We start from the raw sequence: 27,942 nt of genomic DNA, 5'->3' as shown, positions 1-27,942 counted from the left end.
TGGGTTTGTTGCTTACAGCTAGGGAAGGCATTGAAGTGACTTCCTGTATAACTGATCTTCCAAATGGCATTGTAAGAAGTATTTACAATGATATAAATCTTCAGTTGCCTTAAGGAATTGGTATGTGGATACAAATCAGTTCATTCTTCGATATGGGGGCTTATAGAAAAATTATACAGTAGAATTGAGCTCTGTAACAGTTAGTACTGGGAAACACATTCATTTTAAGAGGCTGCCTACCACAGATTCAGTACAGCAGAATTAGCTTGTCTTTTAATGCAAGAATGTAAGAAACACTCCAGGAGGTCATCCAAGTGGATTGTTTTAACTCAGTGGTGCGCTGGAATCCGTTTTGAAGGGGCTGGTTAGCCACAGGACAGACCTTCCAAAGATGACCATGTTTTCACGAACACCCAAAGCAGTAACTTAGTATGATTACCAGCCACAAATAATTAAACCTCTTCTATATGAATATTTTTGTGACAGAAGTCGGAGAACTAATATAAAAATCTTTTTTGGAAGATTTAACAATTGGGAAAAGGGGGTCAAAATAACCCATGATCTCAATAATGTGATTTAACCCCTATTGGAATTTTGGTGCATTTCCTTTGGAATATTTTTCGTATTCATGACCTTTTGTGGTTTTGCTTAAATATTATAGGGCACGTATAATTAGATGCTCTCCTTTATTTTCCCCTCTTAATAGCAGAAGCAGTTTTCCTTGCGGCTCCTAGTCATCATTTCCAAACTCTCCAAAAACCCATTATTATATTCAGCATATCCAACTTTTTCAGTTAATCACTTCCAGAAATGTATTAGTTACTGTATAAAGAAATACTTTCAACAAAGCAATCTGTATTTGTTCAAAATTTATATATTTCAATCTTATTGAATATTTCTCTGTTTCACATTATTTTCTATAAACTTTGATAATAATAGCAGTCATTAAGCATTGGTGTAGGTTATCTGATTTAATCCTTACAGCATCCTTTTCTGCAAAGGAGATACTGTTATTATCTTCGTTCAAAAGATAAATGAAAAACTGAGATCACGTAGCCAGGAAGTGGCATAGCTTGGTTTTGAATCCAGCTTTCCTACCGTGATCTCTGATGCCTCTGAGTGTGGCCCCTTAAACTTTGCTTTCTAGATTTGAAGCCAAGTGTTTGAGTCCATACTCATAGGTAAATCTTTTTGTCTCTGTGGTTAGTTTTGTTTCTGGGCCTCATCCATTTGCTTTTCTCTAATCATTGCAGTCCGAATGGGAAATAGCATTCCCAGTGCAAGGACCTCATTTAACGAGAGCGGAATGCTTTTTTGTCTTAATTTTTAGAATCTTTCGTAATGGTGGTCATGTAAGTTATAGCTGGACATGTGGCCATTGTCTTTAGAAGAATGTCTGAACTGACTTTTTCTGAATTTTAGGTATGCCTATGTATCTGACACCTTGAAATACTAATATCAGAATTAAAGTAGTCTTACAATACAATACAGAATTAGAAAGCAAGTCTCATTTACTTACGTCTCTTTATTTTGCAGGTCACGGAACAAAAAACCAAAGGTAAGATTTTTTTTTTCTTCCTTTTTAGATTTATGCTCTTTTGTGTTTAGATTTTACACTTTGCTGACTCAGCCTCCAATCCACTTGATTCGTGAGAGTGGGTGTAGAGTAATTAAGGTTGGCTGTTTGCAGTCACTGAAGAGCAGTAATGACAAATTAAAAGTACTTAGTGTTTCTAGTTGGCCTTACATTTTTGGGGAGGCAAGAGAGATTAGACAGTGTAATACCTTGTTTTGAAAGTAAAGAGGTCATGATTTTGAACTGAACCTTTTCAAAATTTTTCTTAGAACAGTAGCAAAAGCAGCACACTGGTCCCTACTTTACAGATGGGAAATGCAGAGGCTTGTTAACCACCTTGGTCCATGATAGGCACTGAGTCTGAAAATGAGTGCTATATTTAGGATGCTCACGCTATCTTCTGAACTATAGCCTGGAATATGCTTTTAAAAAAGATAATGCACTTTACCTCTTACAAAATTGTGATGTGTTGTAAACAGAAGCAAATGTCCCTGAGGTCCTTCTCGACCTCTAATGGTCTGCGTGTATTCAGTTCTTTCTCTTTTGTTCATTTTGATTATGCAGTCTTGCATAATCAGTGGTCATACTTTTGGTCAGTTCTCCTTAAAAATGGGAGACTTAATTCCTTGAGACCAGTGTTGTAGCTCCTAACCTCACCCACTTAAATATGTTGTTCTCTGCTAGCATATGCACTAGAATCATTTGCATAGACTCGTCAAAATACGCAAGCCCAGTCTCCTCCCAAACCTTCATGGTCCCAGGCCACAGCCCTATCAGATCGATGTATTTAGGGAAGCTCTGCAGGTGACCACAGTATATGTCCCAGGTTGAGGACCACTGCCCTGGATGAAGGGAATCAGATGTGATTATGATAACATGGGGGAAGATAAGGGTCATGGAGAGGCCAAGGCTTGATGGGAGGTTCTCTAATGACTGGTTTCTTTATTGTTTTGTTTCGTTTTATTGGACCACCAGGCCAAAGTATGTCACACAGTGAAGACTAATAAAGATGGTACTAGTTTCTGAGGAAACTTAGTTCTGGAAAACAAATTCTCAGATGAGTAGACATTACTGTCACATATTTCTAATCAAAAAGCATTTCAAAGAGAATATAGTCTGGAACTTTGTAGTGATTTATAAAATAAACTGAGAGAAACTACTGTTAGCTGTAATTATTTTAATTAGTTAGAGAGAACGGTGTTCCCCCCTTGTACTTCCAGCCAGTTCCTAACCCAGAGGTAGGCATTATTTTGGAAGTATCTCTATAAATTATTTGTTTGGAATATAAATTATACTTTACCATAGAAATAGAGTTCTTGATAGTAGAATAGTGTCCATATTTTCTAAACCAGTATACTGTCTAGGAAAGGATTTTGGCATATAAGTATATTTATAGGACTTTTTGATGATTTATGAGGACAACAGATGAGAAAATTGGCATTTTCCTTAAAAAATCCAGACTCTGTGGTTGCTGGAACACAGTGGTTGGGTTCCTGGGCCTGGCCACAGTTCTTAATACTTGTGACGCCAAAGACCAGTTGAGCTGTCGAAACAAGCTGCTCTGTATGTTAAGTGGTATTTCTATTGGAAAACTGAAAATCCGTTAGATTTTTCTTTCTTTTTTTTTTAATTTGTACTAGGTCTCTTCTCAGAATCACATTCCTCTTTTCTCTGCCAAAGCCTTAAAAATTAAACTTTCTTTTTTACTTACTACCAAAGTTTCCCTCCATTTAGGGTTTTTCTCATACCTACCATAAAATGGAATACAGTTTCACAGTTTCCATACCCCCCTATCGCCACCACCCTCCCACTCAAAAATTAAAATAATCCTGAAGTGAGCTGAGAGCCTGCTTTGGGTCTCATAAGGGATTTAATTGTTAGAACTGGGGAATAAAAATTATCCCTGAGGTATGTTAGACCATAAGTAGAAGGAGGCCCTGATCGTTCTACCTTTTTTATCCCGTTTTACAGCCACATCTTCATCTTTGTTCCCAAGAGCCTGCCTAAATCCCATTCTTCTTCCCTCAGCTGATGTTTCTGGGTCCTAGTCCCCTTCCCAAAGATGGTGCCTTCCTCAGGCAGCCTCCCCTTAACTCTGAATCCACCTCTCTTTCCCCAACAGACCCTATATAAAAAAAAAGACTGTGTCGGTGCCAAGTCTCTGGTTGTACAGAGGACTGAAGTAAGGTTTGTCCGTATTTCAGAGAAAAAGTAAATTCAGCATATTTTCTTTATTTTCCATCATTTAAAAAAAGTGAGAATTTTGGAGAAAACAGGACAGGGCTTTCAAGTGGAGGTTAGGTGAAGACATGGGCCAGAGCTGGGCCTGCTACTCAAGTAGCAAATAACTAAAAGGCACTTAAGGTAGAAGCTGATCTCCTCCTTTGTTGGATATTGGTCTTGGAATTGGAAAAGTTCGTGGGAATGATGTAACAGACCAGATTTAACAGGGATGGAAGGGTATGATTAGGATTGAAGAAATAGACTGTGTAACGGAAGAGTTTGGACGTAACCATTTAGCGTTGTTAAAAAGATGTTAGATCTTAGGGTGACAGTTGGCTTAATGGAAGTTATCAGTATGAAAAAACCGATTTGTAGAAACTAACATGACCTTAAGCTACATTACTAGAAATACAGTATCTAGGCAGGGATTTACAGTTCCTGTAATGGGCACCACTCTATGCAAAGGAACAGAGATCAACCTCTATGGACCATGAGGAGTTTGGGCCAGAATGGTCAAGGAATTTGAACCTGTGTCACCTCTGGGAGGGTTAAATACTGGAAGGGGGTGGGGAGTGTTTAACTCCCAAGGAATGCTTCCCACATGGGGAAGCTCTGGTAACTATCTTCAAGGATTTGGAGGGCTCCGGTGCCTGACACTTAGCAGTTCCTTGGTAAATGTCTGTTGGTGAGTCAAAGCAACAGGGAAAAGCTTCCAGCTCAATATAAATTAAAATTTTTAGATATTGCTGTCCAAAGCAGTAATTCATAACCTTTACCCAGATTGGACACAGCAGAGAAACAGCACTTTCCCATCAGCATACCCGAGGAGATGGACCACTGTTGTACAGTGACCACAACTCTGGCTTTTGAGTCCATTCCAGAAGTCATATTACAGTGGGTGCATGGTGCTGCGTGCACTGAATAACCTTGGGTCTACTCTAATTGATTAACATTTGAGGTAGGCTTTCTTCCCCCGAGGTCCAACTAGTGCCCATTAGAATGACAACGAAATCACTAGTGATTTAATGAGGAGAGAAGCTTCCAGGGAGACAATCTGGACAAAGGCCAGTGTACATTGAGTATGGGGAGTGAGTGGAAGGTAAAGAAATGGAGACAGTGCTTAGAGGTTACCGAACAGTGTTGAGTGTGTGTCAGCCACTCTGTGTGTCATCAATCTTTGAGATTTTTTGTATTGCATTGTAACTCATTATTATTCACCAAGAAAATTTTCAGTCTAAAATAATATCTTCTTTAGAGCTTGTTTGTATTTTAACTACTACTTTTAAAACATTTCTAGAAGGGTTTTTTGTTTGTTTGTTTTTGTTTATTTGTTTGTTTTTGATGTTTGGTACCATCAACGTATTTAAAGAATAAAAATTAATTAAAAAACCAAAACAAAAAGGTGTTTAAAGAAAATAGTTTGTATTGGTCCTATCCGTATCGGAATTTTCTTAAAGAATACTTTTATCTGAAAAAGAATCTTATTGAAGTTTTTCAGAAATAGAGGCAATTAGAAGTTCAGGCTGTAAGATGAGAATGGTATTAAATAATGGCAGCAGGAAAGGGGAAAAGATTCAATCATTAGAGTAAGTAAATGGCTTTTGGTGGTAAATGAATGGAAATTAGAAAATAGGATATCCAGCATTTTTCACGTCTTTATTTCCCTGATGCAGAGATCATATTTAAGCCACAGACTTTCTCTCTGGAAAATAAGAAGCTGTGCCCTTATTCTGAGCAGCTCATCTTTAGAAATATTTGCACCACAAGCTGTTAAAATAACAGGTTCAGAAGAGAAGAGAGAGGGCCCAAAAAGTAATTCAGACTTAATCATAATTTCCCTCTCCTCTGTTACCGCCTGACTTTCTGGAGCATGACGTGGCACACGCACTGATTCTGATGTCTCTAGTTGGACTTCTGGAAGCAGGTCGGATTGGGCGTCCTGCCCAACAGCTGCACTGCTCTCCAGTTAGTGCCTAGAGTTGTGACTGGCTTTTAAATGTTGAAAATTCTTGAATTTACAGAAAGGTGTAATTTAAAAAAAAAAACAGAATAAGAATTCATTCAAGTCCTGAAACAGTTTGCTCTTAACATGTAGCACAGGCAGACTTTTTCTGACTGTGTCCTAGAGTTTTGAATGGCTAATCTCCCAGAATAGAGCACCATGTTGCAAGGAGAGTGGTCAAGCGGTGCTCCTGTTTTATAATGACTTCATCGTTTATGATCCATTCTACCTCTGATGTGACGGTGGGAAAATGCCTTGAGGAGCTTTTGCAGGGAATCTTGCACAATACACAGTACCCACCACATTTCTTTGGTTATGCTATGAATGTCGTAAAGTTAGTCGAACTGATGTTCAGATCTCAGCTCTGTAGACTCTCTTACCATGTCTTACTCTATTTTAGAGAAATGAGGGAAGGCATGTAACAAACCTGGTTACCTTAAAATGGAGGTTCTAGCCCTCTTATAGAAGGGTAGCCTTGCAGAAGCATAACTCCTTCTATCCTAAAAGCTAGTTGGGAAGAATCCCGCCAGCCTTTGTCAGCTTCTTGTTTATTCTCATAGTAAGAGGAAAAGGGATTGGGAATGCCATGTGCTACGGAATCCTCCAGGCACAGATAGAAAATGAATCATTAAATAATTCATCTTTATTCATTCATTTATCAGTTATTTATCCACTGGCTGTTATAAGTCATGCAAAGGGTACTATATTAATAATATTAGATAATGACCAATTTATTTTCTTAAGAAGTATGTTTATTATTTATTCATTCATTCATTCATTTATCCTCTGACCTCCCTTCCTTACTAGGAGGCCCAGAACTGCCTCATGATTGGCTAAGGTTAGACCCAAGCATTGCTTTGCAGTTAGTTCAGGCTCCTACTCTTTTTTTTCCTGTTACTCACAGTACTCACCAATGTCCAGTGGGTATAGATTGGGCCCCCTGGTTTCTGATGATGTATCTCTCTCCTCATAAAGGAGCCAGTTCAATGAGCAACATGCTGGCCCAGCATCATTTCAGCAGTTAGAGCAATACTGCCACCAGGGCTGGCCCTAACATGACTCTGGGTGTCAAGGATTTGGGCCTCAGAATCATCTGAATTACCAGTCTCAGTGATTGTTTCTGTATTGCTGCCAGCCTGTATTTACCAGGTGGATTTTCTTGGAAAGGGTGGCAGTCTTTTGGTAAGATGAAGCAAGGGAGGTGCAGATCCAGCGGAACACTCTCTGTAGGGTTGAAGGGAAGCCAAGGGGTCCTGCAGAGCTTCACAGTCGTCTCAGTGTTCCAGTACTTCCTGTTTGCCATTGTAAAAGTGAGGGAAAACCTTAAGTATTTAAAGTAAATAGGAAAACTAGCTACATTTTGAAATTTTTATTTTAAATGAACAGTTGAAAAACACACACACAAGGTCCACTTAATTTTTTTTTTTTTTTTTTTTTTTTTTGGACAAAAGCAAAAAGATAACATTTCTAATGTTTACACAGAGTGCCAAGAGTCTTTGAGTTCAGGTGGCTGTAGAAACCAAAACCAAGTTGATTTTGTGATTCTCTAGGCCTGGGGTTCCCTGTAGGGGTCTACTCTGTGCCAAGCCCTAAGAAAAAAAGATGAAAGATGGGTTCCTGCCATTGAGGAACTTCTGGCATGGTGAGGAGAAGGGTCTGTAAATGGAGAATGTCAATATAACCGGTGCATTCAGTGGTACAGAGATGGACAGCATGTTCCAGGAGCCCGAATGAAGGCTGCGTAGCCTACCTAGTCCAGGGATTTGGGGGAAATTTTCTCAGAGGCCAGTCTTTCAGAATGTGGATGAAGGAAAAGGGTCCTTGGGCTGAGAGCCTTGAACCTTTGCCATGGGTTTTGTGTGGGGTTTGTATGCATCCTTAGACCTTCTGGGCAGCCCTTCAGGTGTTCCACTATTGATTTAGGGGAGTGAATGGTGCTTGCTCCCCTCTCCTCCTTAGTTAATGGAGTGTAATTCCACAATACCGCAGTCTTTGAATCCTTGTCACCATCACTCGCTGCCCTTACCCCCTACCTTCGGTAAACTGAAGATGCTGGAGAATCCGGAAAGACTATGTCCCTCAGAGTTGGGTAAAAGAAGAGTTGTCTTATTAGAATTGGTCTCATGGAAGCTTTCTTAAAAATAATCTTCAGAAAAATGCATTTGATCTCAAAGGCTGTTTCCCAATCTCTCTCTTTCAGTGCCCGAAGTGACGAAACCAAGTTTAAGCCAACCAACGGCCGCCAGCCCGATTGGCAGCTCTCCATCGCCACCAGTCAATGGTGGCAACAATGCCAAAAGGGTGGCAGTGCCGAACGGACAACCGCCAAGCGCCGCCCGCTACATGCCTCGGGAGGTGCCGCCGCGATTCCGTTGCCAGCAGGACCACAAAGTGTTACTGAAGCGTGGGCAGCCTCCTCCACCGTCCTGCATGCTCCTCGGGGGCGGGGCGGGGCCTCCTCCCTCCACAGCGCCCGGAGCAAACCCCAACGCACAAGTGACAGGAGCGCTGCTGCAGAGCGAGGGTGGGACCGCACCAGGTGAGCGAGCCTCATGCAGGTGAACGGGAGGCGCGGCGGCTGCAGGGAGTGAGCATGTCACTTGTGTTGCCCATGTCAAGTCCACGTTAATTATATAGACGCTTGGGGTTACTCAAAAGATGGGGGAGGAGCCCAGTGTGAGATGCGTACCAGCATTTCTCTCCTGAAACTGGGTTTTGGTGTCCAGTGAGTGCGTGGTCTTGGCCTGAGCGTCTAATGTCGCTGCTGTTTTTCCTCTCTCTTTGGGACCTTTTTTCCTCCTCAGACAAGAGCATTACAGTTCGAGCCTCCATAGTCCCAGCTTCCCCCACAGGTGTGTGCTCAGGGGGCGACTGGAAGTGAGGCTAGTGCAGAGGCTGGTTCTGAATCTCAGACTCCCGTGTTTACGTTCCTGAAATGCTGGGAGAATAGAGAGAATGGTCTCTTAGATGATAATGTAGAATCTTGGGAGGATCCCACATAATACCATTCTTTTATTAGATTTTTAAAATCAGTATTTTTTTAGAGAGCCCTGGATTTTGAGCTTTGTTAAAAACTGTATGTAGATATAAGGGATCTTTAGCTGAAGGGTCCTACTGGAAGTTTTGAGAGTTTTTAATAGATGAATACTAAACAGCTAACAGTAAAGAACTTCCAGATACCATCCCCCCCTTTTTTTTTTAAAGCTTGTTAACAGATTTCCATGTATTCTTAAAATATTTTTTGAGACTATATTAAAATTCAGAGCTTGAAGACCATCAAGCGTTGGCAAGGACAATGAGCCTGGTGGTTGTTAATGACAGGACACTTTATTCTAGTTCTGATTTGAACGTAGAATTGCCTAGAAAATTCTGTTACCATCTTGTGTGCCAAGCGAAGATGGAAAGAAAGCTCGTGGCGACACAGGCTTCATACAGAGATAAGCCCTGTATAGGAGGCTTCTTGTGGTGGCTGTCAGGCCAGGCCCAAATCAGGCAGAGAAAGGCCTCCTGGCCCTTCCTTCCTGGCCCCTCGTAACCAGCTGCAAAGGGAAGTGTGAGGGAGCGGTTGTGCCGGGCACTTCAGCAGCTGAGTCTAGCCAGGCCTGGACGTCGACATGGGTCCAGTGTGAGTCAGTCTCCTGTTTACATTCTTAAAACCAAGGAGCCCCTGATCTCAAGAGTTTGAGATTCTCTGCTTCCTTAATTTTATATGGCTCTATGTAATAGTTTTTTTCCAACGTCATATTGATTTAAAGCTCTTTGGTGAAAGGAATAAGTTTAGAAATTATTGGGCTAAAAACAGGTCATTTTCCCCCCCACCAAATATAGTAAATTCCATCAAATATGTGCTGAGCCAGACTATTTTATCAAGTTCCTTGGGCATACAAACTGATTCATGCTTATCTGCCCCTGGCGTCTAGCTGGGTGGGCATTCCTCATTCAGTAGATGTTTACTGAGCAGTGGTTCCCTGGTCGCCATGTGGAACTCAAACGTTAGCAAGATAGGTCTCTGACTAAAAGGCAGTGACGTGGGGAAGGGAAGATGTGAACACAGTACACTGAGCAAAACGGCGCCAGACAGGGAAAGGTGGTTTTCAGGTGGTAAGCTCAAAAAAGTTTCATAGAAGCAATGGCACTTGAACTAGGCCCAGAAAGACAGATAAATTTCAGTTTGTGAATTCAGAAGGAAAAAACAGGAGGTGCCTATGTGGAGGTGACTATGTGGAATGGTGCCAGGGTGAGAAGGTGCAATTTGTGGAATGTGGGCATCATCAGAGAGAGCAGTGGAAGATGAGACTAGAAGAGTCAGTTGGTCCCAGGTTGTGGAGCATCTTGATCAAACCTCAGTCCAAAGAGTTCAGCTTTATTCTTGTACACTAAGAAACTATCCACTGCCTTCCATACAGCAGTGATATAATCAAAAGTGTGCTTTAGAAAACTCACTGCAGCCAGGAGTGTTCAGCATGGATTGGAGATATAAAGCAAGTACAGGGTGTTATTGCCTTGTCTCAAGATACAGGAAGGCCCTTCTCTGTCACTAGGAATGGCAAGAGGGTATCTTTGAGAGATGCTGAGGGGGTGAGATTTAGCAAATACACCAACCTGGCAAAACAGAAGAGATGACTAAGATGGGTGTGATACAGTTCACCAAGGCAGGCAGCTGGGTAGAGAACTAGTTTGCTGGGAAGCATGGTGAGCTCTCCTCTGGGGCACTTTGAGCTTGGGGTGTTAATAGAGCATGCATGTGCAGCTGTGATTGATGAGACACTCTCTTTCTCAGAGTCAGCCCTTGGAGGTGCTGCTGCTTCACATTATGCAAATCCCACTTGGGGCCCGGGAGCCTCCTCCAACAACGGCGCCTCCCCCAACCCTATTCACATCTGGGACAAGGTGATTGTAGACGGGTCTGACATGGAAGAGTGGCCTTGCATTGCCAGCAAAGACACTGAGTCTTCTTCCGAAAACACCACCGATAACAACAGTGCCTCGAACCCTGGCTCTGAGAAGAGCACTCTGCCAGGAAGCACCACTAGTAACAAAGGAAAAGGGAGCCAGTGCCAGTCTGCAAGTTCTGGGAACGAATGTAATCTTGGGGTCTGGAAATCTGACCCTAAGGCTAAATCTGTTCAATCTTCCAACTCTACTACAGAAAGCAACAATGGACTAGGAAATTGGAGGAATGTGAGCGGTCAGGATAGAATTGGACCTGGCTCTGGCTTCAGCAACTTTAACCCAAATAGCAACCCATCTGCCTGGCCAGCGCTGGTCCAAGAAGGAAATTCTAGGAAAGGGGCATTGGAAGCGGATACTAGTAATTCCAGTGCACAGGTTAGCACAGTAGGTCAGGCATCCAGGGAACAGCAGTCAAAGATGGAAAATGCGGGTGTTAATTTTGTTGTCTCTGGCAGAGAACAGGCTCAAATTCATAACACTGATGGACCAAAAAATGGAAACACTAACTCCTTGAACTTAAGTTCACCAAACCCCATGGAGAATAAGGGAACGCCCTTCGGAATGGGCTTGGGGAACGCCTCCAGGAGCACTGATGCCCCTTCACAAAGCACTGGAGATCGAAAGACTGGGAGTGTTGGATCTTGGAGTGCAGCTAGGGGGCCTTCTGGAACTGACACAGCCTCTGGACAAAGCAATTCTGGAAACAATGGGAACAATGGAAAGGATAGAGAGGACTCCTGGAAAGGAGCTCCTGTTCAGAAATCAACCGGGTCAAAAAATGACTCTTGGGACAACAATAACAGGTCTACGGGTGGGTCCTGGAACTTTGGCCCTCAGGACTCTAATGACAACAAATGGGGTGAAGGGAACAAAATGACATCCGGGGTCTCTCAGGGAGAATGGAAACAGCCGACTGGGTCTGATGAGTTGAAAATTGGAGAATGGAGTGGTCCAAACCAACCAAATTCTAGCACTGGAGCATGGGACAATCAAAAGGGCCACCCCCTCCCTGAAAACCAAGGCAATGCCCAGGCTCCCTGTTGGGGAAGATCTTCCAGCTCCACGGGAAGTGAAGTTGGAGGTCAAAGCACTGGAAGCAACCACAAAGCAGGAAGTAGTGACAGTCATAATTCTGGCCGTCGGTCGTACAGGCCCACACATCCTGATTGTCAGGCTGTCTTGCAGACTCTTTTGAGCCGAACTGATTTGGACCCCAGGGTGCTCTCAAACACTGGCTGGGGCCAAACTCAAATTAAGCAGGACACAGTGTGGGATATTGAAGAGGTGCCAAGGCCCGAGGGGAAATCTGACAAAGGAACTGAGGGGTGGGAGAGCGCTGCCACACAGACCAAGAACTCAGGGGGCTGGGGAGACGCACCCAGCCAAAGCAATCAAATGAAGTCTGGATGGGGGGAGCTCTCAGCCTCTACAGAGTGGAAAGACCCCAAGAACACAGGAGGCTGGAACGACTATAAGAACAACAACTCTTCCAGTTGGGGAGGAGGACGACCAGATGAAAAGACATCTTCCTCTTGGAATGAGAATTCCAACAAGGAGCAGGGGTGGGGAGGTGGACGCCAGCCCAATCAAGGATGGACTTCTGGAAAGAATGGTTGGGGAGAGGAGGTCGATCAGGCGAAAAACAGCAATTGGGAAAGTTCTGCCAGTAAACCTGTGTCTGGGTGGGGTGAAGGAGGGCAGAATGAAATCGGAACTTGGGGGAACGGTGGGAATGCAAGCCTAGCTTCAAAAGGCGGGTGGGAAGATTGCAAAAGATCTACAGCCTGGACAGAGACCGGCAGACAACCCAGTTCCTGGAACAAACAGCACCAACAGCAGCAGCAGGCACAGCAGCCGCCGCCGCCACAACCAGAGACTTCTGGTTCATGGGGAGGCCCAGCCCCACCACCTCCAGGCAACGGACGACCTTCCGGTTCCAACTGGAGCAGCGGGCCGCAGCCAGTGGCCCCGAAGGATGAGGAACCCAGTGGTTGGGAAGAGCCATCCCCACAGTCGATTAGTCGGAAGATGGACATTGATGATGGCACTTCAGCGTGGGGAGACCCTAACAGTTACAACTACAAGAATGTGAATCTGTGGGATAAGAATTCCCAAGGGGGCCCAGCACCTCGAGAACCAAACCTGCCTACCCCGATGACCGCTAAATCAGCATCAGGTAGGCAATGGCTTTTTCTCACAGGTTTTGGTGAAGAAAAGAAATCCTAAACCAAGGCATTTTTATTAAGATGCATTTATTTAACTTAGCTTTGTTCTGGGAATCTTTCCTACGTTAACTCTAGGCTGTTGTTAACAGAGACTCTCTTTTTATAAAATGATAGTGATAGCAGATGCTGGTGGTACATTTTAATGTTCTTTCTTGGCAAAAGGAAAAAGATGGCATCCCTGGGTTAGTCTCCCCAGGTTTTTTTTGTTTGTTTTGGTAATTGTATTGGTCTGCAGAATCCAAAAGATTTATATCTTGCTGAACAAACTGTGCTCTAGATTTAAAAATAAAGAATTAAAATAGGAGCAGAAATAGACCTGACTTCCATTCTGGTTCTGCCTGTGGACACATCCTCTGTGTTTCTCTTGCCCCGGCGACGGGAAGTAGTCTGTGTTGTTCTTGCAGAGACCATCAGAAAATGCTGTAGCAAAGCTGGGATCTGGAAGGTTTCCATCACTTTCCAGATGATTTTTAACAGTTAACCTCTGGAAGTGGAGTACTTCGTTGTGTGGAGATTGTTATCTCATGATAATCAGTTGTCCAGAATTAAACTTTCTTCCCTCCTTATTTGAGTAGGAAACATCATACCTGGTAAATTAAAAATAGTGCTGGTGAAAATTTTTAAAAAGGCAGGGCGGCGGGGGTGGTGGCCAGGGGATTTTGAACTCTTAAAAAAAAAAAAAAAGTAGTGCTGGTAATCATTCTTAGTTTGTCATTGTCAGCTTGAATGTCCTCATATAGTTCAACAAATTAAGAGGATGCACCATTCAAGTGTTCGTTTTTTTAGTTAAAATTAGTTATAATATTTAATTTTCCACTTTCCACAGTAAGCTTAGTATTCAATGAATCCAGTTATGGACACTTAGAAAATGATTACTTTTAATTAGTTCTGTTCTTGAAATATTGAAAAGAATGAGGGAGGAAATGAAGATTGCTCATTAATTCCCTACCTAGAACATGTAAAAATTTTTATTCATATAGTAAAAACCTTCAAACTGTACAGAAAAGCAAAAGGGTAATAAGTAAAAGAATCTTAGCCCCTAGGGTCTCTCCCTGCAGGTCTTAGAATTTTGCGTGCCATTCAAAAATTCCGTTCATACCTATAGCAAAATATATCTATCCTTTAAAATTTTACACGGAAGGGATTGTACTATATACACTGTTCTTCACCTTGCTTTTTTCATTATTCTTAAAAACTTTCCACGTTAGCATGTACATTTCTGTCTTTTAATTGCTTTGTGTATAGTATTCATTTGATGGGCAACTCACGATTGGTCTGACTGGTCCCTTTTTGGTAGATATTTAGGTTGCTTCCAAATGTTATCTGACAGTGATGCAGTGGGCATTGTTGTACATGTGATTTCATCTACTTTTACAAGTATATCTGTGGTATAATTTCCTGGCAGTGGAATTACTGGGCAAAAAGTTAAAGTGACAATGCCAAGTGCCCTCCATGAAGGTGGTACCTATTTATATTTCCACCAACAGAATTCAGGAGTGCCTGTTCCTCCTACCTTCACCCGCAGTGGATACTATGGTGTTCATTGAACAAATCATTCTTAGAGATACATGTCCTTTCTTTACAGTCTGGAGCAAAAGCACACCACCTGCTCCAGATAATGGTACTTCAGCTTGGGGTGAGCCAAATGAAAGCAGTCCTGGGTGGGGTGAAATGGATGACACAGGAGCATCGACCACAGGCTGGGGGACCACACCCTCCAGTGCTCCAAATGCCATGAAACCTAGTAAGTATACGGCATTATTTTTGAGGGAGTCTCTATTATAACTTTGGGGGTCACACATTTTGGTGAGGGCTGTTGCTAAACTGTTGTTTCAGTGAGATTCAGGACCTTGAACCTTTAATAAATGGTTAGCAGCAAATGCTGGGGACTTGGCATATGTAAAAATGCTTACAGTGAGCTAAAAGTCATAAGTTAGTTTTGTTGATTTCGTTTTAACTTAGGTTTAGTGTCTGGCCAGAATAGAAATTTTCATGTGGTGCTTTTTTTTTGCTCAGTAACTTAAATATTGCTCATTAGATCTATTTTGCATTTCTACTCTCATGTTGGTATAATTTTTTTTTTAAACTCCTGGCTTTTAACGTGGAACAAGTTCTCTGCTGCCCAGTGACTTCACCCTTCCGTTCCTTGCTTTCCCCTTTCTTTGTCTCTCTTCTCATGCATCCACCCATGTAAGGACATTTAAGGTTTCTTGAACCCAACAAAGATTTCTTCATTTGAATTTTTAAACAAAGCACGTCACACTTATTCATGATCATTGAAAATCTAAGCTATACTAGATCCAGCTGGCAATGTGTAGTCACAGTAATTTGCAAACTTTGTAAATGGATGCTGCGGAACGTCCCATTGGATGGTGCTCAATTGAAAAATTCAGTTTCAAGTATCTGTTTTCACTTGTTTATAGTTTTCTTAAAAAGTACTCCAACATCACTTTTCTACCATATTGCAGACTTAAGGAATTGTCTTTTGATTAAAAAATGTGGTCAGACTGAATACTCAAAATTTGAACAAGAATAAAAAAATTCTACTGTCAAGTTTATTTTATGATATGTATGATTCTTACCATGCCACAGGAAGGAATATCATCTTAGCTATCTGTGTTCTAGAAACTCACTCTTGTTCCTATGTAACTTGACTGCATTTTAAAAATTACGAATCTCCTTCCCTTCATAGAAATAGCTTTATAAAGAATTTGATTTCGTCTTGATTTTCATTGTAAAATTGGTTGTATCATCATGGGAAATACCATCCTGTAGACTTGGAATAGATCCAAAATGCTGTTGGAAGGCATTAACCAGACCCTTGGCACAAGGAGGTACTTCAGCAGTACTTTCAGGATTTTTATGTGTCTTTCCCAACTTCAGGATCATCTTTTGTCCATCACAAAAGACTCACTTTTCTCCAGATTTTAAATAGTCTTCTACTCTTCAGGATCATCTATATCTGCAGTTAAAGCTGTAGTTATATTTACTCCTTCTCTGGGTAATTTCAGTGTGTAATAGAGGAAGGGGCTAGATCACCACAGCCTACCAAATTGATGCTGATAGTTAACCTGTGATCTTGTCTAGACTGCAGATACCTTATATCTGGTGTCGGTTCTGTGACTAAAATTCGGAGCTTTTTTATCTTTCTACAAGAAGTCGTTTGTTAAAAGTTCAGCTCCTTTCTCTAGAAGAAGGGTTACGTGGATGTCTTCCTTCTCTAAAGGGGTCAGTATGTCACTTATGTTGGGTCTTTAATTCCTGTTGCTTGTCAGGGGATGTATAAAGCCTGTGTTTACAATGATAGTGGGTAACCTCCTATGCAGAAGAAATGGTCCTGGTTATCAATGGCATTTCCAGCAGCGGAGAGAACAGCCCCCAAGCCCTGCCTCTTGCTGCCCAGTCACAGAGCCCCTGCAAGGGGGGCTCAGTGAACCCCATGGAGGTTCCATCAGGTTCCCCTGGGCGTTGCTGGGAGATGATGCCACAGTCTGAGGAAATCAACTGCCTTGCACCCTGTGTACTTGATGGGTGCCTGCATGGCATCATAGGCCTGGTCCTAGGGCATGGCAGCAGTTATTGAAGGAAAGGCCTGGAAGAGACACCTTTCTGGCTCTAGACTCTTCACATGAAGATATCTAAATCAAATAACTACCCCTTCGTAAAGGTCCTGTCATTTGGTAAATTGAAGGTGTGGATGGAGCTTCTAGGCAGGATAGTGTATTTCCCTTCTTCCATCATTGTATAGAGTATCATTACCACAAAGTGTATCTGTCAGTTCCATACAGTATTTTAAGAAGGAGATTAAGGATTTATCCCAATCTCCAAATTAAAGATCTTTGTTTAAAGGGGGATGTTGGTGAAATTTGACTCTGGATACTGATGACGTCCTATTTCGTCGAATATTAGAGCCCTGATTTCCCTCTGTCTTTGTTCTGTTTTCCTCGTTCCCTGTCTACCACATTTCCTCCGTCTGTCTTTTAAAAGCCATTGCTTATACATTGTCTTTGCCTAGGATCTTTTTAGTACCTAATCCATTTCAAGTGTGTAAATCCAATAACTTTCAAATTTTCATGGCTATATGTGAATTTCTCTTCTTTCACCATAATTTTGATATTCAAAATCTAATACAGTTTTCTTTTTTCATCCATTTTGCATGTTCTTTTCTTCACCCCAAGCAAGGTAGACAGTTGTTCTTTGCCATACCACATATTTGTAAAGTCCATTATAAAGTTCACCACATACTTTTAGGAGGGTAAAACTAAAGAATGCAGTAAAACATCCTCATTAAGAGTAACAGATTTCTCTAAATTGAGATGTGAAATTTCTTATAAGTAACGACAGGTTCTTTTCAATTGGGGGATTTCTGTCAACTTTGTATAAAGGGGAAAAAAATCATTGAACCAGAGGCCAGGAAATCTTGATTTGTGGTTTATTAACTTACTCTGTATCGTTGACCCTTTTTGGGTTTCCATTTCTCCTCTCAAAAGTTCGAATGATATTCGCCTTGCCGTACAGGTAGACTAGACAAAATTACAAATACACTAAAATGCTGCGTTTACGGGGAATGGTTGTTGCGGTTATTGTTATATATAGCTATTGCGTACAGTTGGTTCGTTCTTCTCTTAAAGATTCCAAATCTATGCAAGACGGCTGGGGGGAGAGTGACGGGCCCGTGACAGGAACTCGCCATCCCAGCTGGGAAGAGGAGGAGGATGGAGGAGTCTGGAACACCGCCGGCTCTCAGGGAAGTGCTTCCTCCCACAGTTCGGCAAGCTGGGGACAAGGAGGAAAGAAGCAGATGAAGGTAGCCCGCTTTAGAAATGCCTGGGCTTGCTTATTAGTTCTTAGAGGGCAGAACTGAGAATGTTTTCATGGGCGAAGCCAGGCAGCCGGAGTCCCTGAGGTCCTCAGTGAGGGGGAAGGTATTTTCTTCAGAACAAGTAGCTACTTCCTCTTTACCCCTCATCTTCCTTCCCCGTGACCTTGAAATCTCAAACGACAAAACTCTTGCTGTGGGTAAGATGGAATTTTCAAAGAAACGAAATTTTCCTCACTTTGGCTTCCATATTAGAATAATTCTTTGGAAGCTGTCAAGGCACACCTTATAAATGTTTTACGCTTTCGCGTTCTAAAGCCAAGTCAGTTCTTAGAGTAAATCCCCAGGAATATGTAAAAGAGAAACCACAGTAATATGGTTTCTCCAACAGCAATCATCGCAACTCATTTTATCTCATTCAGGAAACTCCAAGGCCCAGGACCCTTTTCTCAACGAGGTGCCAGTGTGTAACCCTGCGTTAGCAACTAGATGATTTATCTACATCCTGTAACAGTTGTGTTCTACACTTGTTACTTTCGGTATCTTAGAACAACTTAGTTTCTCCTTTGATTTGCATAATTTGATGAGGACTTTGGTTTTCAGTCTAGAACCTGAACGACTCTCAGTAGAAGCCCTCTTTTTTCATTCCAGCCTCTCATTCCACAGATACATTGAGAGACATAGGAAGTGGGCAGCCATGTATGTAATCTGAGGATGGGAGCCTTGCTGCCCTAAGTAACGCTTCACAACTAAAAGTCGTGGTTTTCAAATACCAGGTGCCATTTTAGAAGGTCTTCAGTGGCCAGGGGCTGTACCTTCATCCCCTTTGCCTATGGGATTTTGTTCTGAATACGATTACTCTCTTTTAGGCCTGAGAATACAGATTGTTTCTGTTAGAGACGTTTTGTTTAAGCAGTCATTTACAGTTTTCCCTCTTAAAGGACTTGTATTACTCCAGTCACAAAAGAAATTATTCAGTAAACTTGCCAGCATTTTTAGTACATTCGTGTTGTCTAGTCTGCTGTGGCTTTCTTTTTGTTATTTACAAATTAACAATAAGACCAAATTACAAGACAATTCAGGAGACTGTTGAGGAAGCAACTGAGTGAAAGGTACTAGCCCACTCAGGGAACCACCAAGATTTAACGAAGTTAATTGGGAATTAAATGTTTCTGCTCCATGACTGATGATTCTGACCTTTCATACTGAGGGCCTCTTTGTGTGTGTGATCAAATACAGCTGACATAAAATTTACCATCTTAACCAATTTTAAGTGTACGGTTCAGTCGCATTAAGTACATTCACATTGTTGTGCTGTCATCACTAACATCTGTCCACAAAGTAACTACCACTTCTCTCCTCCCTCCAGTGAGGGTTTTTTTGACCCTCAAACTAAGTACCTTAACACTTGCAAGAATAATAAAATTGATCTGACCAATACCATCAGAACACAAATAGAATTTTTACCTGGAGAATGCACACGTGCACAAAGCCCCGTCACCTCCTGCCCCCACAAGGTCCCTGCCACAGTTCCACTCACCTTCTACGTAGAAATAAAAGTGGAACTGATGGCTGGTGCCTTGTTCAGTGGAGAAACTAGTTTGTCCCATTAAGAAACAAGCAGAAACCTACATCCGCCACCTTTGCACTTAAAACTAACTGCCCTCATATAGTAACAGCTATGCGGTAAGCTTGGTGATAGTGCCTTCTGCTAGGCTTCTTTCCCATTGGGGATCCACATCCTTTACACTGTGAAACAAGCAGATGAAAGTGCTACATGGATGAGTTCCTCATTGTATCCACACAGAGAATAATGACCAGTTTAAATGGGCTCCTTTCCAAATAACGTGCACTAGCATCAAACTCTTTTTCTTCACTCCTAATACAAACCGGCTTGGGTTACAAGGAGATACTAAGAGAGAAAATACTAGCATGCAAACATTATGTTTTAGAAAATCTGATATTGACCTTCTATTTATAGGGTAAAAACACTAGCTGACCATATATTTTTCCAGTTACTTCTAATTCAATGCAACGAATAAAGTAAGAATGAAAACACAGATATAATAACTAAGGCATAGTACTTTTTTAGACTAACAGATAACATATCAAAATAACTATAGTTAAAGAGGAATACTTAGGGTTCAAAAAGGTAAACTCTTGGTTTTGCATTTTCAGTCAGTACTTATGCAACTCAGGAAGTTGAAATAAAATAAATTATTTGATTCCGAGGTTACGTATTTCATTTCTCTAGTGCTCACTAAAAGGAGGAAACAATGATTCATGGATGAATCCCCTTGCCAAACAGTTTTCAAATATGGGATTGCTGGTAAGTTTTACTTTTTCATATGTGTAATGTCTCCCAACTTTTACATTTAGTACAAATTTTAAGACCACTGCCACATATAGTGCAAAATTACAGATTTAGAAACTGGTTAAGCAGTGTTCCTGATTTGGATTAGGCAGTATTTGTTCTCTATGCTTTTTTTCTTAATGAAATACTCCAGTATTTAAAGGGTACAGCTTTTAAATTTTTAGTCCTTGTATCCTTTTCCTTAGGCAGTTAGGGAAGAAAGAGCCAAGTACTTAAAATTTATATAATTTTTGCTGACTACTGTACCAGTTTTAATATTATAATTTTAAAAAAGACAGCAACTGCAGAATAACTAGGGAAACTATTTGTGATTAATTATATAGGCAGTTCTTGTAGAATTTCTGATTTTTTGATCTCTTGGGAACATTATGGGGACACCCTGTCCCTGGTTGCCAAAAGACAAATGACTTGGCTGCACATTTCGAGATTTGATGACTTGACAAGTCACAAGAAGAAGTTGTCATCATTTGGCTGCCACTCTTGGAATTTGATCCTGAGCCGACTGGAACTTGAGCACAGGGGTTTAATTCTCCAAGCAGCTGTTTAGCTGTTCCTCTGCCCATAGATTTACTGAAGCTAATTTGATGTGAAAATCGAATTTAGGAATACAGACACCAACAGCAATCAAAATTAGTCAGATTTTTGTTTTTAATATTTATTTCTTTATTTGGCTGCACCAGGTCTTAGTTGCGGCTTGCGGAATTTTTAGTTGCAGCATGCGGGCTCTTAGTTGCGGCATGCGGTATCTAGTTCCCTGACCAGGGATCAAACCCAGGTCCCCTGCATTGGGGGCGCAGAGTCTTAACCACTGGACCGCCTGGGAAGTCCCAAAATTAGTCATTAAAAATGTTACTGGGACTTCCCTGGTGGGGAAGGGGAGTGATTAAGATCCGCTGCCAACGCAGGGCACACGGGTTTGAGCCCTGGTCTGGGTGCCGCGGAGCAACTAAACCCGTGTGCCACAACTACTGAGCCTGTGCTCTAGAGCCCACGAGCCACAACTACTGAAACCCATGTGCCTAGAGCTAGTGCTCCGCAACAAGAGAAGCCACCGCAATGAGAAGCCCGCGCACCGCAACGAAGAGTAGCCCCCGCTCGCCATAACTAGAGAAAGCCCGCATGTAGCAACAAAGACCCAATGCAGCCAAAAAAAAAAAAAAATATATATATATATATATATATATATATATATATTTTTTTTTTTTTTTTTTTTTTTAAGTTATAAAAATGTTACTGTCTTGGGACTTCCCGGGCGGTCCAGTGATTAGGACTTCGCGTTTCCACTGCAGGGGGCGCAGGTTTAATCCCCGGTCAGGGAACTAAGATCCCTCATGCCGCGCAGCCAAAAAAAAAAGTTATTGTCTTCATTCCAGTTTAAGGTTCATTTCCAAGGATGTTGTATAGTCCTAGTAGTAAAGTAAGGTGTGGCTCACACATGAATAATGCCGTTTCTCCTCTGATTCAGACGTTTAATTCAAGCCTTTAATCTTCCTTCACTGTTCTTTATTTTCAGAGTCAAACTGAAGATAATCCAAGTAGCAAAATGGATTTGTCTGTAGGTGTGTATCCCTGCACTAATACGAATGGAATATGTTGTTGTTCATGACACCCTGTTGGGATCCCCTGCTCACTTTGAGTTGGGATGGGTGCAGGTCCTAGACACATATTCCACACTCGCTCTGGGGAAGGTACCGTGCTTGACGTAAATGAGTAGTGTGTGCTACATATAAAAACTTGAGACTTGGAGGCCACTGGGCAGCTGGGGAGACTGTGTGTTCCACATAAAGGAGTCAACCTTTGCTCGGCTGTTGGCACTTGTTGTCGTGGACGAGTTCAGGCTCAGCTTTGCCAGGTCCTCCAGTGTTTTCAAGAGAGGCCAGAAATTCAGATATGCATTGACGTCCTGATTTTTTTTTTTTAACATCTTTATTGGAGTATAATTGCTTTACAATGGTGTGTTAGTTTCTGCTGTATAACAAAGTGAATCGGCTATACATATACATATATCCCCATATCTCCTCCCTCTTGCGTCTCCCTCCAACCTCCCTATCCCACCCCTCTAGGTGGTCACAGAGCACTGAGCTGATCTCCCTGTGCTATGCGGCTGCTTCCCACTAGCTATCTGTTTTACATTTGGTAGTGTATATATGTCCATGCCACTCTCTCACTTCGTCCCAGCTTCCCCTTCCCCCTCCCCGTGTCCTCAAGTCCATTCTCTACATCTGCATCTTTATTCCTGTCCTGGACATCCTGATTTTTAAATAGTGGAAGCTAATGCAGATTTTTTAAAATGCTGTGTGTGGCCAAATAAAATATGTCTGTGGCCCTGCCAGAGTCAGCCCTCAGGTGGCCAGGTCTGTCTGCACTGGGATGTCCCATTATTGACCAACCCCCCCCCCGCCCCCCGCAAGTAGAGCAGATGCAGCATCAGCCCTTCATCTGTGGGACCTTCACAGTGATGCTGTCGCTCACCTGAAGGAACTTAAAAAGAATCAAACCGGGAAGAAAAGGAAACAGTCCTAGGAGATAAGGGAAATAACCTCTGATCTGTGATACTCTTAAATACGAGAACAGCTAAAAAATGAGCTTCATGTCACTGTACAATAGCAAATTTATAGACATGTGAAAGAAAGTGGGAATAGCCGTTGCACCTGGGAAATTACATTGTACCAGTAACGTGGCACACCGCCTCCTGCGTTCAGCATGAAGTTCTCAGTGTTAGGGCGCCACCCGCGCCTCTTTGCTCTTTTTATTCCTAGTAACGTGTTTCACAACCCCAACTGTTTGTCTAGCAGATGCTAAAATATTAACAAGAGACACATCCTCTCACCGAGGACATTTGAATATATGAGCAAGATATATTCATCAAACATATCAATACCCAGTCTAAGAATTAGATTAGTTAGGGATTTTTTACTAGGTTAGCCCTCAGGCTCTCTTTCAGTCTTCCATAGAAAACAGGCTACAGCTACTATATGTCGTGGAGTTTGGGGGGGATTGTTTGGTTTGGTTTGGTTTTTAAGGCATCCATGTGTGTTCCAGGAAGGACCACCAGCAGCCTGAACCAGTAAAAAGCTCTTCTGGTCTTACACCTGCACTCAGGGAGCATAGTGGGACAGGTCATTCTTGGTCATGAGGGAGACATTGATTGCTAACATCCTCACTCCTTCTGTGTTACTTTTCAGGGAGCCTTCCAGATAAAAAATTTGATGTGGACAAGCGAACAATGAATCTCGGGGATTTTAATGATATCATGAGGAAGGATCGATCTGGGTTCCGTCCACCTAATTCCAAAGACATGGGAACCACAGATAGTGGGCCTTATTTTGAGAAGGTGAGTTGAATCCTTGGTTTAAGATAATAATTCATGAGAACCACTTTGGTTCCCACTTGTCTTTTGATAATTAATTCCAGAAGGAAGCATAGAATTACTGAACTGAATGAGCGAGCAAAGCACAAACATCACCTGCTTTTGAATGGTGACATGAAAATAGTTGTTGTTGGCAGGTGATTAGGCAGCAGCTAGAACCATCTGTCTTTAGAATGTGAGTATTGTGAACAAGGTCTAAGTTTTGGGGAATTTATGAAGTTTGGAGGGGGGAACCGATCTATTTATAGTGGGGGAAATGCACACTCAAAACACGTAGAAGAAATCCTAGAGGCAAATTTATTCTGAATTCTTTTTTCTGCTGTTGTGCAATTTACAAAAATAAATTTTTCGATCTTGTGCAAATACTCTGTGTCTCCTAAGGCCTTGCCTTCTAGCTTTGTCAAGATGATCCAAAACTTTCTCCTTTGCTATTTCTAAGAGAGCTCTTTTGTCTTCTTTCTCCATTTCCATAATGATCTGTTTTTAGTTATGATGGTATACTTTTCAAATTCTCAACTACCTGCTTTAAACAAGTCATTTATACCTATCTGTTGGGATTTTTAACATTTCTAATGGAGGAGATGATTCCTTGATTCAGAATACCAATTTTGCAGTGTTCCTGGTCTTCAGAAGGCAGTTAAAACCAAAGTTTTTAGATCTGGCACTTTTTTGACGCCACAGTGCTGAGCCAGACAGCAACATGTTCGCAAGAAGATTGCTCTGGCTTCTGTTTCAGCAGCCACGTAGCTAGAGTAATCAGTACTAGCCGCACGAAAATGAAGTGTCTGGCAATTTTTATCTTAGTGCAATGGACAGAATGTGTTACTAACTTAGAGGATAAGAATCTATAGGAAAGAGGATGACAGATGGTGTCTGTTGGGCAAAGTATCATGACTATTATCAGATCCAAATTCTATCCTCGTTTACTGCTAATACACTCTAACCTTGTTTATTCCTGGTGTTTCTCTTTTCCCTTCTTGCATTCTGTTGCTTCACTAACCAACACTCATTGTGATTGGCTAACTACTACTACTTTTCAGCTGACTTTGCCTTTCTCCAATCAAGATGGGTGCCTTGGGGATGAGGCTCCCTGCTCTCCCTTCTCCCCTTCTCCCAGCTACAAGCTGTCTCCCTCTGGTTCCACACTACCCAACGTCAGCCTTGGAGCAATCGGCACAGGGCTCAACCCCCAAAACTTCGCTGCTAGACAAGTAAGGAGGCCTCTCAAATTTATAACTGCTTGGCTGTGGCCTCGCCTTGGCCCTGGTCTGCAGTTTATTGCATCATTTGTCTGTCTTGGGAAATTTGTTGATTACTGAATGCACAGAATGATACTAAGTATAGGCTTTAGCTCTTTCAGCCCATAGAACCCATCTCTCTTCATGTTTCTCAACATGGATTTTATTTTAAATATGTTTCTTTTGTCTTCCCATTTTTAGTCATAAGTTTACGTTTAATAGTTAACTAATGACTGGCTTAGGAAAATGTTAAAGAAGCTTACAGGTACCTTCTATCATCTAATTTAGCAACATATTTGCCATTTTTGAATGATTGAATGGCAAGACTACTTTTGAGGTCTTTTCAATCTAATAAAATTACTAATTAGAAAACAGCAGCAAAACTAGTAAGATTAAATATTGGAGGGTTACAGCATCTTAAAAATCCAGTGTCTTTAAGTATCATATTACCCAGAGAAAGGTAACTTGCATGTTAGATAAGGAAGCTTTAAGAAGACCGATGTTGCCCAGTGTTTGGTTCAGCCTGGAGCAGCGCCTTTCCTGGGGTTGGATCTGTCCGTCCTCCAAGGAAGGGCTGTGCAGCAGAGACAGGACTGGCAGGGCTGTTGTGATGATGCCGCCTCGCCTCTGCAGGCCCAAGCGGACAGAGCAGGCCTCTGTCTTTCACCTTGTAGGAGCTCTGTTGTAGTTTTTGTGGAGAAAACCAGGAATTTGGAGATAATTCCTTTGTGACAGTGGCTCCAGTGATACTTTCCTAACCTTAGTTCCATGACTACTTACTTGTCCTTCTGACTTTCATCTCTGAATGTCACAGAAGGACATTTAATTATTAGTTGCGTCCATTCTGTTTGCACATGATGACTTCCACATAGAAATGAAAGGATGGTATGAAACACCTCTTACGCTATAGTCCTCAAGTCTCATATAGATCGTTCATATGCTTTCTAATTGTTGCCTTAGCACATTTAAAAAATGGATTATATTATATCCATGTGTTCAGATTGGTTAACTCTGGATTGAGAGTTATAGGTAGTTTTTTGTTTTCTTCCTTGATATTTCGCTCTTTTTCCTAATGTTTCCACAGAGGACATGGTTGTGTATTACTTATATAAACAGAGAAGAAACAATTATATCCATTTTGGTGGGGAGGAGGGCTCTTTTGGTTTGAGATATATAAAATATAAGATAAAAAAAAATATATATATAAGATAGTCTTAATACTCTTGGTTAATGGTGATTATAAGTATGCTCCCAGGATCACCTGATTATCAGATGCTTTTAGTACATAAACTTTAGTATAAGTGACCAGCCAAACTAGCTGTGCACTGGACTCTAAAGAAAGGTCATTCCTCTTGATTTTTTTGATCTGTGGATTGCTACAAAGTCCATTGTGAACCAAGTTGATTATACATGTTCTATCCAAATATGGTTATGGTTTTTTCACACTGTTTTCATGCAGAGTTAACATACTTCATAATTTAAAAACAAAATTTGAGGTTTTTTTCCAAATTATAGAAGATTTCAATTAGCTTGATAACCTTGTTTTTAATTTATATACCTTTCTAAGTTAAACATTGTAGTTGAGGCAAATATCACCAATAATTATTAGGCTCAGGTCATCATTAAAGCCTCACATACAACAGTGAAGCTTTAGAAATAGCCAGATGAGCCACCATTTATATATATATATATATATATATATATGCTTTTGATGCTGGTTTTCCTAATCTCTAAATATAGTTTTAAAAAAAAGACTGGATTTGTATGATTACCATTAAATACATTACTGTGCAAAATAGCTACTTCTGAGCCAAGAAGATGACCAACTTGTGATGCCAAGGTTCCATATTAAAAAATAGAGAAGGTGGGAGGAGTTCCCTGGTTGGCCTAGTGTTTAGAATTCTGGGCTTTCACTGCCATGGCCCGGGTTCCGTCCCTGGTGGGGGAACTGAGATCTCACCAGGCACATGCCACGGCCAAAAAATAAAAAAGTGAGATTTAACAGTAAATAATGAATAAAAATTATCTAAAAAGGGTTTTATTTTTTTTTAAAAGGTATTTTTTGATAAACTTTTGTTGACTTATCTTTGTTATTATCTGTATCAGATATATCAAAGTGTTTGGTATGGCTTTAGAGACACTTGATAATGAAAACCTAAAACCTTTGATGGGAGTGGGATGGACTCTTTCTCCTAGGAATAGGAAAGGAGGGCTTGATTTTACAAAAAGCAAAAAAGGCAAATTCTTTGTAATACCTCTTACCAGAAAGAGAGGTTGAAATTTAAAATGACCCGTACAGAGCAGTTTGGAGCCCTACAAAACATAGGTCTGGCAAGGACTCTAGCTGTCAGAAACCCCACCATCCAAGACCATCCATGAATAATTAACATCTAATAACAAGGTCATTACTTTGATAGTAAAGTGTGAGAACGATCTTAGTGGAATAGTCTTAGCAAAATAAATGTTTCCTATTTTCCTGGGAAGGATTAGTAGCTAAGCTCCAGACTACCAGGATCTCAGAAAAGTTAGAACTGAGCCATTTCACCTCAGAATGACAAGTTTGATTAGTAAGACAGGAGAGGCAGAGACATTAGAGTTTCTAGAACTAAAGGTCTTTTCATGTTTAAACAGTCCTTTGGAGGATTTAAAATTCATGGTGGATCTTTGATTTTCTTTTATGAGATGTACACAGATTTTAATTGCCATTTCTACTTTATATTCATAATCATTTTTATTTTCAATACTTTTAAGTTCATTAATTCCCCTGAAGCAGTCCCTTGATCTGTTTTGAATCATTAAGCCATCAAAATATCTTTGTTGCTCTAGAACTTAAGGACAAAATTCTTTAAAATTGCCTTAATCCCCACGATTCCAGGGATAAGATGATGGTGGTGACCTCAGCTCAGAGCGCACAGACTTGGTATAAGCAGTGGTGTAGCTGTCTTCACTGACGGTGTCCAGTGGGACGTTTGTTTTCAAGTGTATGAAATTAGTGGGTCATGGATGTTTGCAAATGATGTGCTCATCCTACAGACCAGGGCTTGACTGAGTTCCTGGGAATACAAAGAGGGAAATATTAAGCTGGTGGTGGAAAGACAGGATGCAAAATAACTGTAATATGATTTGATGATGGATCCTATCAAAGAGTTTTCAAGTGTTTTG

The 27,942-nt window shown here is 41.3% G+C and overlaps 1 protein-coding gene across 5 annotated transcripts in view; it reads left to right on the top strand.

The window, feature by feature from the left end:
* Positions 1-27,942, top strand: part of TNRC6B (trinucleotide repeat containing adaptor 6B) — a 263,020-nt gene that overhangs the window by 188,760 nt on the left and 46,318 nt on the right. For 4 of the 5 annotated variants that reach the window (XR_009009751.1, XM_007189092.3, XM_057557034.1 and 1 more), the window contains 8 exons: positions 1,537-1,558; positions 8,002-8,340; positions 10,582-12,930; positions 14,565-14,723; positions 17,611-17,786; positions 20,053-20,127; positions 21,686-21,731; positions 23,358-23,506. Coding sequence is in view for 4 of the 5 variants with exons in the window: in XM_007189092.3 (XP_007189154.2) it covers positions 1,537-1,558; positions 8,002-8,340; positions 10,582-12,930; positions 14,565-14,723; positions 17,611-17,786; positions 20,053-20,127; positions 21,686-21,731; positions 23,358-23,506 (3,315 nt within the window). In the remaining variant the exon portion in view is untranslated. The remainder of the gene's footprint in view (positions 1-1,536; positions 1,559-8,001; positions 8,341-10,581; positions 12,931-14,564; positions 14,724-17,610; positions 17,787-20,052; positions 20,128-21,685; positions 21,732-23,357; positions 23,507-27,942) is intronic. The other variant, XM_007189093.3, reaches the window with a different exon arrangement.

This window comes from Balaenoptera acutorostrata, chromosome 11 (assembly GCF_949987535.1).
Source record: "Balaenoptera acutorostrata chromosome 11, mBalAcu1.1, whole genome shotgun sequence".
In the NCBI taxonomy this organism is placed as follows: Eukaryota; Metazoa; Chordata; class Mammalia; order Artiodactyla; family Balaenopteridae; genus Balaenoptera; species Balaenoptera acutorostrata.
Note: the sequence above shows the minus strand (reverse complement) of the source record. Positions and strands in the feature narration are given on the sequence as shown.